Source organism: Archocentrus centrarchus, chromosome 16 (assembly GCF_007364275.1).
Source record: "Archocentrus centrarchus isolate MPI-CPG fArcCen1 chromosome 16, fArcCen1, whole genome shotgun sequence".
In the NCBI taxonomy this organism is placed as follows: Eukaryota; Metazoa; Chordata; class Actinopteri; order Cichliformes; family Cichlidae; genus Archocentrus; species Archocentrus centrarchus.
In genome coordinates this window covers 34,963,061-34,978,746 of record NC_044361.1, presented here as the reverse complement: position 1 = coordinate 34,978,746, position 15,686 = coordinate 34,963,061, and the positions used below count along the sequence as shown (strand labels likewise).

Below are 15,686 nucleotides of genomic sequence, written 5' to 3'. Positions count from 1 at the left end.
CCATCAAGACATCTCTGTTCAATTCAGTTTCATCTATACAGCACCAAATCACAACAAACAGTCGCCCCAGGGTGCTTTATATTGTAGGTAAAGACAGTAAATACAGAGAGAACCCAACAATCAAAACCACCTCCTATGAGCAGCACTTGGTGAGAGTGGGAAGGAAAAACTCCCTTTTAACAGGAAGAAACCTGCAGCAGAACCAGGCTCAGGGAGGGGCAGTCATCTGCTGAGACCGGGTGGGGGAGAGGGGGGATCTAGAGGGTGGAGGTAAGAAGGACCACCACCACCTCCACCAACAGAAACACAAACGGCACCTACACCAACAACTCCCACAGTGAGAGCACTGCTTACAGCGACACCTACACCAACTACACACTCAACACAATTAACGTCAGCTCCATGTTCACCACAGCCAGCAGAGGCAGCTACACCACAAACACAAACTACACCTGACTGACAGCACCACTTACATCACCTTCAACCAGTGCATCTATTACCACACCCTCAGACTTTGATTTAGTGCTCACGTAAACTTTTATTGACAGACCTGTGAAAGCAGACGTCCTTTTGTTCTGAAAGCTTCTAATGGTGTTTTTTTTTTTCTCATTATTTTGGTGTCTTTTTATCTTAAAAAATGAACGTGTTAATTGGAATAAAAAGTACAGAAATAATCCTCGAGCATTCTGAGCGTCTCAGCGAGGTCAGGTGCTCTCAGAAGTTAATTTGCAGTTTCAGGTTAGTGACTGTGATCAGCCTCTGTATGAACAGTGCCGCGTGGTGACTGTAGGTGTTCTCTGCTGCCATGTTTTGACATGCTCTTTATTCCTGCTCAGGGCAACACAGAGGTGCCATAAGCAGCTTATCCTCAATAATAAAACAGTGGCTGAGATGTGAGGCAGCTTTGAGGATGTAAATCATTAAAAAAAAAAAAAAAAAACCCTTCCTGGATTCTGAGATGGTGGGTGAACTTGCCAAAGGGGGTGGAGGTGGAGCTGTGCCAGCTCTGTCCTCTCCACCGTGATAACCTGCACAGTGTGCTCCTTTCTGTAATCTCAGGTATGTCAGGCTGCTGAATGGTGTCCACATCCACCTAGAGCATTCCTGTAATCGCGTCCCACCCATTTACACCCTCAAAGCTTGATTAATGTGTAACTGAGCAAACATGCCAATGAACCTGAGATGAATGGAGTTATGGCTTTGAATGTATTTTTAACTTTTAAAAGTCACTTGGAAGCTGTGATGCATTTATTTCTAAATAACTTAAACAGGTGGCTCCACATTGTTTGAGTAGCTGAGAGGAATTTACCTGAACAAACACACAGTAATGAGTCATTAGTGTCACGCAGTCCTTTTCATTGTGAGGTCGTGTGATGCTTGTGTTCCTGATCGCTCAGGAAACGGTGACTGCAGGGAGTAATTATTTACACACATTGTTTTGTTATAAAGATTATATGTAAAAAGACCCGTGTGCTGGTGCAGTCCAGCAAACCCTAAATCAGTCACCAGTGTGCTGCGGCCCGCCGTCCTGTCCCAGCGGTGGTGGCTTTTTGGTTCAGACATTTTCTTACAAGAGGCTAATGAGACGCTGCTGAGAACATCCGACATCAGCACGCTGGAAATGAAAGGTTAGACGGTGGTGACGCTGAAGTCAGACATCAGCATTTTATTTCCATTTATGCTTCAAAAATCTCGAGTGTGGGAACAGCCCTCAGCTTTTAAAACCAGTACAAATGTCACTGCGTTAAAGGCCGCCTGATGTAAAGGTCTCCTGCCCTGAAGGTTTTGCCTGCTCTGTAAAGAGTTTTGGGTCTGCTGTGGTGCAGTTTCCATTTTTATTATACAGTAAGAATCAATAATATAACTCAGCTGAGTTCTTAAAGTCCAGCTGTGAATTAAAAAAGCGCTGAAGATGAAGAGGCCTTTGATTTTTGTTTTCCAAACACTCTCCATCAGGGTGAGATCTAGAGACTTCTAATCTGTGAATATTTTCAGCACAGTTTGGTCCAGAAATAAACTTCAGAGTCCCACTGTGGACAGACCTCCTTCTCTTTAATGAATTCAATCACGTCCTCGTCTGAAAGTCACCGCCGGCTGTTGCATTCCGACCTACTTTTTCTTTCTGCCGATCATTAAATTAGAGGAAGGGATGCAGTGATGTGGATCAGAGCTCGACTGATACTGTGTCTGTCCATCCTTCAGGAAGTGAAATGAACACCAGCAGCTAGTGAAGCGTGGCGCTAACAGCCCGTTCGGCATCCAGTTCACTGCTTCAAATGAAGAAGAAACGGGAGCCCGCACACAGAGCTGAAGTTTCACACATTCTCTGCACACAAAACAGGCATTGTATCAGACGTAACACCAAGACAGCAGCTCTGTGTGTGTGTGTCTGATCAATTACCAGAGTGTAGCCAACGTTAACACTGCTAGCAGAAAAACGTTGACGTCCACATGTCTGGGATTCAGGCTTCAATGGGAAGCCAATGCCGTAGCCGACGTCATAACTGGAGACCCCACGCTGTAACCTAGGTCCTTGGCTCGATTCAGACTTCTGCATCAGCTCTTTGCGTGGCTCACATACGTAACCAGAAATCCCCTCTGAACCCTACGCTGTAATTTACGATGTAACCTGACATTCACTTCTCGAGAAATGTGACTACGTGTCGAGTTGACGCAGCCCACAACAAACTTGTCTGGCCTGTTCAGTCAGCACCGTCGATTCCTCCTGTGCATTTCCACCTACAAAAAACCACAACAGCGAGAAGAGAGCGTACGTAACTGGAAATACGACATACCCGATGTGTGCGGGGCTGTTATTGTAGCAAAGCATTTGTGTAACTACAAGTCAGGTGGATGCAACCCACAAGGATTGTGGTTGTCTGATGAAATCTGCACCCCTCATGAACCTGAAAAGTATAACGCGGCTGCTGTGCAGGTCTTCTCGGGGCTCTCTTCACTAATCGTGCAGACTAATGCCACATGCCAGCTCACTTGTACAAAATCACCTTTATGCAAAAACTCTGGTCTTGGATCAGATTTACCTGCAGGCTGAGGGACATATGTAAAGTCTCAGAGCAGTCGGCCTGCTCGTTCCTGTCCACTGTCACTGCTTCTGTTTTACACAGGTTTATGGTACATGTATTCACCCTGATCATCCATACTTCATTTCATTGCACTATAATCTGTAATGTACTTATTACACTGTCCATTTCTATTGTAATAATTATATATTTTAGTAGCTCAGTCTTTTCTTATTGACAGGCTGATGTCTGTGTGTTCAAGGATGAATTTGTCATGATCCTGAGCCGGTGTTTTGAGTTCTTTTGTGTAGTTTTCTTTTGTTGTACTTTTCAGGTTGTTTTCTTAGTGTTGCTTTTAGTTTCTCTGTTTGTTATTTGAGTGTGCGGTTTGGTTTCCTTTGTTTTGTTTTGTAATGTTGCCTTTGTTAAGTTTTCTGTGTTTAGGTTAGTATCTGTTATGTTTAGTCAGTTCCTGTTTTATTTTGACAGTCTCGTGTTCCTTGTGCTTTGTGTTTAGTTTTGCTTCCCCTTTGTCATTAGTCTCATTCATTTCACCTGTTGTTCCCAGTTGTTTCCCCTCACCCCTCGTTTCCTTTTGTGTATTTAAGTCTCAGTGTTGTTTAGTTCAGTGTTGAGGTCTTTGTCAGTTTTACCTGTGTGTTTTGTCCTTCGAGTTTTTGAGTTTCTAGTTCCTGGTTTCGAGTTTACTGTTTTGTAATTATTTGAGTTTTCAAATAAACTTCCCTCCGAACCTACTCTCGCCGTGTCCTGCACCGGGGTCCTCCCTGCCTTGTCCGCACACAGCCGTGACAGAATTATGGACACCTCAATGTTTTTATCTTTTCCCTTAGTGAAGGAAAATGATTCACAGCCTCCACCTCACTGCATTACATCCAAGCTCTCCTGCAGAGCGATAATGAACCCTCCTGTGGTTTGAAATCAGACTCCAGCCACAGTTTGTATGAGAACATTTATATGTACAGCTCCTCGCTGTGAACTTTCTAACAGTTTGCTGAACTTTCTCACACAGTAGTGGGCGTGTTCCCCAACCAGTCAGAGGGTTATACAGCCGTGGATGAAACTGCCACTGCAATAACTTGAAACTGGCTTCACACTTTGCTGTTGCAGCCTCTGCGTTGTGTTGTGTGCATGACATCAAATTAAACCCAGTGGATTAAGAATGGGATGTTTATATATGCGTGTGAAGACAGAAGAGCGAATATTTTAGGCAAAGTAGAGTATCTGTCAGCCTCACTGCTCAGTCTGAGGTTTCCAGTGAAGCATTTACAGCTCCGACAGCAGCAGGAAAATAATTGACTGCATCTCAGAGTTTGAACCAGAGGGTAAATTAACCAAATTTATGAAAACTCTGAAGGCTGCTGGTCATTTTTGTAAGATTAGAGAGCAACCGCATTAAATAAGAGATTTCAGCATCTGATAAAACCTTAAACATCCAGTTGTCGAATCAAGCATCAAAGTTTTGGAGCATTTTTCTACCCATGATTCATGATCACCCCCCCCCCCCCCCCGAGAGAAGTGTTCAGTCAAATGAGTCTGGAGCAAAAGGCCGGGGACAGGTAACGAGCTGCTCCGTATTAACTCTTGTCACTTAGCACACACCTGAACAGGTAATCTTTGGTTAGAGTTTGTGAGAGAAATATGAAGATTTTGGGCTTTGGGGATGGCAGAGTCACATTTAACCTATCCAATACTTCATTTTAGGTTGGGCATCAAACTCACACTTTGATGCCACTCAAGATTTTGCTCAGCAGTGACGTAGGTTAATAATCCAACAGCAGGAACTACAGCGTGAGAAACATGACCACACAAGAATGTGGCAGCACAGCAGGTAAAACATGAAAACCTCCTCCTACCCCTTGAAAGCTGGAAACAGTCAGGACAGAGCTGAAGCAGAAACATCTGAGGCAAAGCTCCTCTTATGAGCCACACATTCACCTCTTCGGTCCTCACATCAGTTTAAAATCGTACTGAGATCGTGGATGGGAACAGGAAGTGGCTCAGACTGCAGGGACCCTCCCATCCTGCAGGGGCAGTCTGATGAGGAGGCAGCAGGACGGTCCTCTAAGCTCCACTCACTGCTAATCAGAAACAATCCTCTCAGCTCTTTGCTCTCTCCAGCTGCTCCTCTCTCCTCTGTCAGCTGAGAAAGGACATTTTTAAAGCAGGAGGTCGTTTGCTCAGAAGCACCAAGGCAGCTCCACACGTGGATGCTGCTCTTCTTTGTGTTAAGATGCTGTGAGTTTGCAGGAATTTTGCACGAAGTGGATGCTCACCTGTGTCACAGGTAAGCTGACTGACTAAAAGCAGTATGGAGGCCAGCAGGTGTTTGTAGAGGTGATTCTCAGTCTGAACTCTCAGATTCATATTTCTCAATCTTTTCACACAGCTCCGGTTCCACAAACAGTCGGGATGCTTTGGAAAATGTGAATAAAAACTGAATGCAATGATTTGCGAATTTCATAAACCCCATATTTTAATAGATCATAATAAACATATCAAGTGTTTAAACTGAGGAAATGAACCATTTTAATAAAAATGAGCTCATTTTGAATTTCATGGCAGCAGCACATCTTTAAAGTTGTTACAGGTCTGTGTTTGCCGCTGTGCAGCATTCCCTCTGCTTTAACAACAGTCTCTAAATGTCTGGAAACTGAGGAGAGCAGCTGCTGGACTCTGGGAGAGGAATGTTGTCCCGTTCTGTCTGACTGAGGACTCTAGCTGCTGATGCTCCAGATGTTCTCAGCTGGTGAAAGGTCTGGACCGCAGGCAGTGCCAGTTCAGCACCCGGATTCTTCTACTATGAAGCCGTGCTGCCGGAATAGCTGCAGGATGCAGTTTAGCATCACCCTGCTGAAATCAGAGATGGCATGGGGATCCGTCTGACCTCAGAACAGTTTCCACTTTGTCTCAGTCCATTTTAAATGAGCTTTGCCTCAGAGAAGACGGCGCTGTTTCTGGATCAGGTTCACACATGGCTTCTTCTTTAAGCTGCATCTGTGGATGGCAAACAAAGATTGGTGTACCAGTGAATGATGTCACCCTGTCACAGATATGGCTCTCCTTCAGTCACTCTAATTTCCAGTTTGTTTAAATGTGTCACTTCTTCTGACCACCTCACTGTGCCTCATTAGTATGTTCAGTTTATCTGGTATGTACTCTGCTCTTGTGCACTTGTGCAGTATTTTGTATATCTGATACATTTATTTATTCCCCTTTAAGTCCTCGTGGCGTTTGATGTTACCACCTCTGCAGCCTGTGGAGCTGCGTCTTACAGGTTGGGGTTAAGCTGTGCAGGACAGTTGGAGCAGCTCGAGCTGTGTGTTGTGTTGTTAATGAATTCAGCTGGTGGTGCAGAAGATGAATAAATGATTTCACCCCTGGTCCTGATGCTGCTAACCTTTGAGCATACATTAGAAAGCTGATCAGCAGCATTTGTAGTCTGTTCAGTCAGTAAGATTATCACTTTGCCTCAGTTTGTTGCCACATCACTCTCGAGGTGTCCTTTGTTAGGCTTCTGGACCTTTTTTCTGCTCGGCGTGCTCGTGGCGACCGTATATTCACAAGATTAACATTTTTGTGCAGCATTACACTTTTAAACTTTCAGGCTGTCTGTGTCCTTCGTGGTTTTCTGTCACCCGATCCTCTGATTGGTGTAAGCGGTGCTCAGTTGATCTGTTTTGTGCAGAAGAGTCACATGACGTGTCAGACGCTCCTTTTATGTGAGCGCGCTCAGACAAAGCTGCTGACCGCCGTCATGGTTCCTGCTCTCTCCGGCTGGGGTTTTAGATTTTATTGAGCTTGCTTCATTATTATCTGGAAAACAAAAATGGAGGAAAAAACTTGAGGTTTCAGTGTTTTCAGTAAATAATCTTGATTATAATTAAAATTCAATCAGTCAGAATTTACTCTTGATATTTGTCAGCTCAAATGATGCTTGTTAATGTTTATTTATTTATTTTTATTTTTTTTGCATTTTGTGCTCTGCACTGTTGTATCGTCTATGAAAGGAACTGTGATTGGATAAAATATTAAGATGAAATTTGTGCCCTTGAGCCAGGCAATTACAGCTTTCACAGGCGTGTTGGGATTTTGCTGCAGGGTCTAACTGGGCGTTAAAGCTCTGCTGCATCGACTGTTTCAGTTTTGCTGTGACATTTTAAGGTCTTAGAAAGTCTTTAAATGCACCTGCGCTCCCCTCACAGATCACCTGCGTCTCTCTGTGCGCTGCTCAGAGCATCACATTAATCAGCCTTCCTTTTGTTGCTGCTGACTCACGGTGTTTATTCATCACATTTAGCTGCTGCGTGGGGAAAATTAGCTCGAGCTGCAGCGTACCAGGTGACAGAGGCTCCGACCTGCAGGTAAAACCGCCTGGCTGCTTCTCCTCTTCAGGCTCTGACTGTGAAAATATTGAAAGCAGATGAGAAATTCCAGGCGGTCCTTCACCCCTGTGGGACAGACTTCTTCCCACAGCGCTCAGCCACCATTACAGCTGCACACAGGGCGGCTGCTTTTTTCCTCACAGGCCTGTTGAAGAATCACAGCTGTAACACTACACAACTGTTTGCTGACGGCGAACTTGTACCTCCCCTGACACCCGAGCTGAGCACAGGTTAACAGCTTTCCACCAGCAGCAGCAACAGGTGACTGCAGGTGTATCTGCACTCGACCTTGGATGGTACTAAAACAGCGTAGTCTGATTATTAATCATAAACGCTTCACACTCAGCTTTATTGTGAGACTTAGACCTGAGTCGAGTCTCTGGGGCCATAAATTGAGTGAGGATTGAGTTCAGGCACATGACGAGACAAACCCTCAGGTTTTAGGGAAGGAAACTAGATTTTAACCACGTCTGTGCTGTAGACGAGTTCCCATTCACGTGTTAGTGTTTCAGGGCTCTTTAAACACATTAATGCTGTCATTAAAATGAGTTTCTTTCACCTCCGGCTGCTCACAAACGTGAAGCCTCTGTCTCAGAGACTCTGAGAGGGCTGTTCATGCCTTCGACTGCAGTAATAACCTTCATTCAGGTGTCAGTCTGTCGCTGCTTCTCCAACACTGCAGCACAGTTACTGACACTCGTAAGCGAGACCACATCTCCCCCATATCAGCTTCCCTACTCTGGCCCCCAGTTTCGAACTGACTTCAAGATTTAGTCTTTAAGGCACTGCACAGACTTCTTACCTCTCTGACCTCTGAAGTTTGTACATTCCCACCAAATCACTGAGGTCTGCTGAGCTGATGCTCCTCGCTGTCCCGAGGTCCAGATTAAAGCTCAGAGGAACAAACTGCTGCTTCACATCAGGACCTCTCCAACATCACACACTTTTAAAACCTGCTTGAAGCCACCTTTTTTTCCTCTGGCTTTTAAATCACACTCTGAGCACATAATTTATGATTTTTTTTTACGCAGGTTTCCTCTTTTAACGCTGTTATTTTGTCTTGTTTTATGTTGTTTAATCTTTTTAGATGCAAAGCTCGATGGTCAGCAGCTGTTTTTAAATCTGCTATAGAAACAGACTTGACTTGTGTATGTGGTGTTAAGCTAACATTACCCAGAAGAAAGGCAGTTTCATCTGCAGCCGTCTGAGCAAACAGGACTTAAACTGTCAGCGTGAGCAGGATGTTCGATTCCCGGAGGGATCGTTTGGTTTCCAGGATCCTGAGCTGGCTTTCGTCTGTTAGCTAATGCTAGCAGCTCTCAAACGACAGCAGGGCAGTCTGAGGATGACTCGGCTCTGATTTTGTTGACAGTTTTCTTCAAGTAGCTCCTTTAATGAGTCTTTAACGTGATGAAGTACACTTCCTGTAAACCTGTGCAGGTGTTTTAAATAGCTCTTCTTAGTGACAGGGGCTGGATTCATCTTCCTCTCGACTCTTTGTTCTCGTTTTAAACCCTGCAGGTTTTTTTTTTGATGGCACTGCTGTCATCCTCATTTTGTTTCCTGCTGTCAGCTTCCTCTTCATCAGCCTTCCTCCTCAGACCTGCAGCCTTTGGTGGTTTTTTTTTTTGTTTCTGCTTGCTGGAAGGAAATGATCAGCATCATGCGTGACAGCACCGACTGTGCAGGAGTTAAAGCTGAGCTTGTTTGATGCAACGTTAAAGATGGTCTGTGAGAAAGCGATTCTTGGCTTTCTGCACACTAAATCTTCATGGTGTCATGTTTGAGACCTCACAACACAAACTTTGTAAAAGATGACTGTTGCCAACAGTTGCATCCTCTGGGGGGGGGGGGGGGGGGCTGTCTAATAGATGATATTAGACGTCCATACAAATGCTGTGCTTTTATTTAGGATTCAGTTGAAAGCATTTCAGGAGTTTTTACCTTTGGAGTCTGTGGAGACTGACTCACAGCCTCAGGTGGACGTCAGAGGAGATGCAGTTTTCAGCCTGCAGCTCAGATTTGTGTTGCCAGCCTAGCATCTCTGGAAACCACCCATCTTTTGACTCCGTTTGTCTCGTGGGAGCTCCAGGCCAAAACTACAATGCGGAGATCCTCTCCTACACAGAGGGATCACTTCTGAGTAAATATGTAGGATCAAAATGTGAAAGGAGAACTTTTGTGTCTAGCCAGCCTGAGAAGTTGACTGTTAGTCTGAAAAGGGGCCACTCTATTTAATATTTTTGCCCCCTCACTACTTTCCACCGTGGGAGCTGTTGGATCTCAGAATTGCTCAGAAGGAGCTCTTTTGATAGAAAAGGTTGCCGACCCCTGGCTTGGTTCATGTGGAGCAGGAGGCTCTGAGAAGCAGATCTTGTGCTGAAATGGGAACATCAGTTTTATCTTCACGCTGCTGCAGTTTGAGTCCTCTGTTTTATTTCTGTTTCAGCTTTCCGAAGGCGACCCCTCCAGTGAAGATGAGACCATGGTCCCAGTACTAACGTCCAGAAAAGCCAGTGAACTCCCCGTCAATGAAGTAGCGTGTATCCTGCAGGTAAGCAGGTGATGAGAAGCCATCATCTCCTTTCATAAAGGCTCATTCTCAGATGGGATTTTCACATTTAGCACATTTATGTCGATGACCACCCAACTGTGTTTTCATTTGTGGAAGTCTAAAGACATGAGTCATCATCGCTGATGCAAAATATTTGATATCATGTGATTCAGAACATCAGACTTAGAGTGAACCAATAAGACGTGTCCTCCACTTTCTGTCTGAGCTTCATCTCTGAAATGTTAATGCGAGCGTCACCCTGTGTCACGCTGGTGCCGACAGGCCGACCTGCAGCTGGGTTTGACCCAGGAGGAGGTGAGCCGGAGGAGGGCGTACCACGGCTGGAACGAGTTCGACATCAGCGAGGACGAGCCGCTATGGAGGAAGTACCTGTCACAGGTAACGCACACATCCTATTTAGACGGATTGAAGATGATTTTATGTTTCTCGCTGTGTGGAGGAGGCAGTGAGCCCCCGAGTCCTTCACATATCCAGCGGCAGCAGAGAAACACCAACACGCTATTTTTATCCTGGAAACGCGTCCGCAGGCTCGCAGTGTTCCCGAGTGTCATTGTTCTGCCGCCGTGAGCAGACACGCCGCGTTAACTCGCACACGTCTGCTCACAACAACACGCTTACATAACGCGGGTTAGAATAATACAGATTCAATATTTTATTTTTGTTACATTGCTTTAAAGGCCCAACACGCTGCTTTCACAGAGCAGTCGTACCTTTCATCACCTCACATTCAAATTTAAAAGACTCCCACATAATCCTAAACAAGAGGGGTATGGAACTGGAGTGGTACAAAGGCCTGTTTTAAATAGATCTTTCAGTCCTGAAGTACTGAAGGGAAACACATGGATGTTTGATTTATATATCAGGAAAATTAACTGAAGGGGACGCAGCAGCAGAGGGTCAGTGAACGTCTCATTTGGATCTGAGCGGCTGAATAATGGAAGCGGCCTCGGGGAGATTGTTGTTGGTCCATGTGAACTCTGACAAGGATAGAAAGTGCAGCTGCTGCTGCTGCTGCTGCTGCTGCTGCTGCTGAGGGAAACAAACAGAACGAGAGAGGAGGAAGAGGAGGGACGAAGGCCTCTGCGCAGCTACAGCACCCAGAGCTTAAATATAGAAAGTGAGAGGAGGAAGGACACCGTGAGTGGGGGTTAAAGGAAGGTGATGACAGGAGGAGGATAGACGGCTCCTTTCAGAAAGCAGCCGTCAGATTTCTGTCATGTTTTCAGGTCCTGTTTGAGCTGACAGTTCAGGTGAGCTGTGAAGAGAAATGAAAGTTTTTATTTTCACTGTCTGTTCGGTCTGAAGATTGAAAATTTGATGGTTTGCTTTAGAAAAGTTTCCTTTTGAATATATAAAATGAAAAAGTCTTCTCGTTTATTTTTTTCCCTTAAATATTAAAGAAATCATCACTGATGAGCTCACGGCTCCACCAGGTGTCCATACACAAAGCCTCACCTGCTTACCGGTCTGCAGCTTTACTTATGCTTTTAGGTATTTCACTTCACATCACAGTCTCTGTAGTTTTGTACAGAAGGTAATCTTGGAAGAAAAGCACAGCAGCACTGAAGGAGCTGCAGTTGAAGATCATGTAATGTGGAGAAACTGGTGTGAGGAAGGTCACGCTCTCCTCATCGCTCCAGCTGAGATGCTTTTGTCTCCCTCCTGAAAGTTTCAGCAGCTTTAAAGGCTCATTCTGCACAGTTCTGATCACTGATTGGCCAGCTTCACAAACACACCTATTGTCTGTAATCTGCTGTAATCCGAGTGTGTCGCCTCCTGTGGTCTCATGATCGTGCTGCTCCTTTATTAAACACATTCCAGCCCTGCTGTTTCCTGCTCCGAGTCCTGCTGTCTGTGGATGCAGGAGCTGCTCCACGTCATGGATTAAATGTTCAGCTGTGGCGGCGTTGGAGAAACCGGGTCATTTGGATGCTGGAGCTGAACGTTGTTGGCCTGGTTCAGTCAGTGAGCCTCGGCTCTCTGCTGTGGATCATTTGTTCCACCTCTGTGAGGACAGTGGGACTCTAACATTACGCTGACATCACGGCTCAGGACACACAATCGAGACATGACCTCAGGCTGTGTCAAAGAGTTTCTCCTTAAAGGCTCATTTCATCAAATGTACAACAGTAACTTCACAAACACACAAAGGTACAACCTGCTGATTACAAACAAGAAACACTGACAATGCAGTAAAACGTAAAACTTGTTTCTCCGGTCCGGCTTTCCAAACAAGTTCTCCACTGTCTGCAAAAATGGACTTTCTTTTTATTCATTCTTAAAGACGCTGCTGTCTGTCAACACACTGCAAAACTACACATTGGAGAAATAAATGTCCAACGTTAGGAAGACCGTTTCTGAATCGTCCAAACTGTAAATATGAATCTGCACTTCCCAAGAAATAAGGTCCAGATATTCCCCGAAAGACGTCCTCGCTGTGTTTAAAAAAAAAAAAAAAAAAAAATCCACACTTTGTAAAATTGTCCACATCTTCCAAACGTTTCTCATCATGTAAAACTTTCCTTTCAAAGCTGTGAACACACACACACACACACATTCACACACATCTGCGGTTTGTAACCTCGGCCTGTGTCTCTCTGCAGTTCAAAGACCCTCTCATCCTGCTGCTGCTGGCCTCGGCGGTCATCAGCGTCATCATGCACCAGTTTGATGATGCCATCAGCATCACAGTGGTACGTTACACATCACACACCAGACTCACAATCACAGCGTTCATTTCTCCTGTTTTGGTTTGTTGTTGTTTGGTTTGGGGTTTTTTGGGGGGGGGGCGGGGGGGGGGGGGGGGGGGGGCTTCGTCAGCAGCAGAGGAGACGGAGCTGCATGCAGGAGAGGCGCTGCTGGCGTCTGCCAAATGAGATTATGTATAAGAGCTGTTAAAGGATGTGTGACACATGCAAAGGTAGAAGAAGAGACGGCAGAGAGTATCAGCAGAAAGTGGAACACCAGACTGCTGATTTGTCTATTTTTAGAGCCTCAGAGTGAGTGGAACTCAAACGTGACGGTCATGGGGTCGATGGATGATTGTGGTCTGTCCTGCGGTGCAAAGGTGAAGAATGTCCTGATTGTAAAGGTTTAAATCTGCACTCCAGTAACGAAGGGAAGCCTTCCCAGAGAAATCGATCATAACAGCCTCTGCTCTCCAGAGCCACGCCACAAAAATGGTTCAGCTGTTTGGAGAATAAAGTTAAAAACGTCTTACGGGTTGTTGGCTATTTTTTTGGCATTATTTTGAGTTTTTAATCCTGTAAAAAATTCCCCTTGAGCTTCTCTTTGCCCCCATCTGCACACATTAAAGGAAATCCCCCAGACTGAATGTGATGGGCTGATGGGCTAAATATCAGCTAATCCGAATATTTCAGCGTCTCATAGCTTTGACATTTGGTTGGTTATTTTGTCCTTCCTGCGTTTCATTGAAGCGACCTGTTCAGGGTTTCTAAATCAAACGCCATCAGCTCAGTTTCACTCTGCAGGAACACCAGGCTCCACCTTCAGGTCACATGTCTGGTCCAAGCAGAGAACAACTTATTTGCCTGAAACTGTCAGATACAGATGTCAGTTCATCAGAAGTAACACAGTCAGTCTTCAGATTGATCTTAATAATCACAGGCAGTCGGTACCCCGTTCCTCTCCTCCTGCAGCAGCAATAATAAAGCTGGTGTTTCTTGAAGCAGTTAAATTGATCGTCTGTGTGTCTGAGCTGCTGTTTTAGGATTTATCTTTGAGGTTCAATGCACGGCTGCAAATCAAGCTTAATTATACTTTGCTGATTTTGACCCAAACGCATCCTGAATGTTGAAGTGATTTATCTGCAGCACAGCAAAGAGAGCTCAGAGTTTCAGAAACACAGGATGCACACACAATCCAGATCCTGCCTGGATCTGCCAATAAAAGAAAAAAAATCAATGTAGTTACAGAAAACACTCCCTGTATGAACGAGGAGAGGCGGCAGGAGCGTCTGAGAACAAACTGCACTATTTACTTCCAGACTTTTGGATGTTATCATAGTGTGACTGAGCAGCAAGAAGTCACCTTCAGGATGTTTGTTTAGCTTTTATTTTTTTAAAAGGACACTGAGAGCTGCAGCAGCACACTGAGATTGAGCTGATCCTCTGAATCCACCTGATCATTTCTCCAACCTCCAAAGGTTGGAGAAATGATCAGAAACAGACTTTGTGGCTTCGCTGGGCAATCTATAAATATATTAAAGACTTAATGTGGTCCAGATTCTGGTTCATATCACCAGATATGAGTATAAAAAGGATAAATGTTCAGCCTCAGTGAGGATCAGGGCCACAGGAGACAGTGATCTGTCTGACAATACGTAATAATAAAGAAAAACGAGAGAGGGGGGGGGCAGCTTTTAGTTTGAAAAGAAATGTGGAATAGATTTCAAATTAAAGAAAAACTGTGCAAGAAGAAAGCTGCATTATTTTCAGGCACAAAAATCAGATTTTTCTAAAGAAAATTTAATTTTCAGGTCAAATTATGAAAAGAAAATGAAGCTTTCAGATTGAACTCTTCATTAAAAACAAACAAAGGCTCAGACGGTTGTGTAGAAAAAAAACATTTGATCTGAAAAAATGAGAAATGTGTGTTTGTTATATTTCACAACAATAAAAAAAATTGCATAAAACTGAATTTTATAAAGTTAAAATAAAACGTTAGTGCACTGAGTTAAGAGTGTGTCACATTAAAGTGATTTCAATTAGGGCTTTTTCTGTAAAAGTAGAAAACAAACCACATTGCACCGTGTGTGTGTGTGTGTGTGTCTGTGTGTGTGTGTGTGTGTGTGTGTGTCTTTTAATGACTGTTTTCTCTTTTTCAGGCCATCATCATCGTAGTGACAGTCGCCTTCGTCCAGGTACGTCCTGTTTTTGTCTCTAACGTTCATTTTTACCGACCTCGTAAATGTTGAAATTTATGGAAAGCAGAGGAGGTGTGTGTGTGTGTGTGTGTGTGTGTGTGTGTGTGTGTGTGTGTGTGTGTGTGTGTGTGTGTGTGTGTGTGTGTGTGTGTGTGTGTGTTCGTTCGTTCGTTCGTTCATGTTCTCTGGATGAACATGATTTTTGCCGTCTGTGTGCAGGAGTACCGCTCAGAGAAATCTTTAGAGGAGCTCGGGAAGCTCGTACCTCCAGGATGTCACTGGTGAGTTTAATCCTGCCATGTTTTTTTTTTTTTTTTTTTCTTTGAACAGAAGGAAATATGAAGATAAGAGTCCACCATAAAGAGAAAATGGATACTGGTCTCCTCATCCATAATTATATTTAGACTGAAAGCCAGGATCAGGATCATCCTTCCTCCTCCTCATGAATTAAGTCTGTGGATTCAGAAGCAAATTAATTTGATATTTTCATGAGAACATCAAAGTCATGTCAACCAGTTTTTTGTTTTACTTTAATATAACGTTATGTTATCAAATGTCCACCTTTGCTCAGTCTCAGTGACAAATAATCCCTCCAAAAGTCAAGCTGCCCCTCTGTGGACCTTTCCATGTTACCCTGCTGAGAAACAAACCAAGGTACCAACAGGGGTGCTGTACATGGTTGTATGGCAAAGGTGAAGTCTGGGGGGGGTGTTTGCATTTATTAAGGTATGAACATGGGCTGTTCCAAACAAACTGCTCAGATAACATCAGAGCAGAAGAACTGTTGCTTCCTTACCTGCTGA

At 44.4% G+C, this 15,686-nt stretch overlaps 1 protein-coding gene across 1 annotated transcript in view; it reads left to right on the top strand.

The window, feature by feature from the left end:
• atp2c1 (ATPase secretory pathway Ca2+ transporting 1) overlaps positions 1-15,686 on the top strand; it is a 31,650-nt gene that overhangs the window by 2,253 nt on the left and 13,711 nt on the right. Inside the window, exons 2-6 of the mRNA XM_030749949.1 lie at positions 9,873-9,977; positions 10,260-10,376; positions 12,602-12,691; positions 14,845-14,880; positions 15,103-15,164. Coding sequence (XP_030605809.1) covers positions 9,873-9,977; positions 10,260-10,376; positions 12,602-12,691; positions 14,845-14,880; positions 15,103-15,164 — 410 coding nt within the window. The remainder of the gene's footprint in view (positions 1-9,872; positions 9,978-10,259; positions 10,377-12,601; positions 12,692-14,844; positions 14,881-15,102; positions 15,165-15,686) is intronic.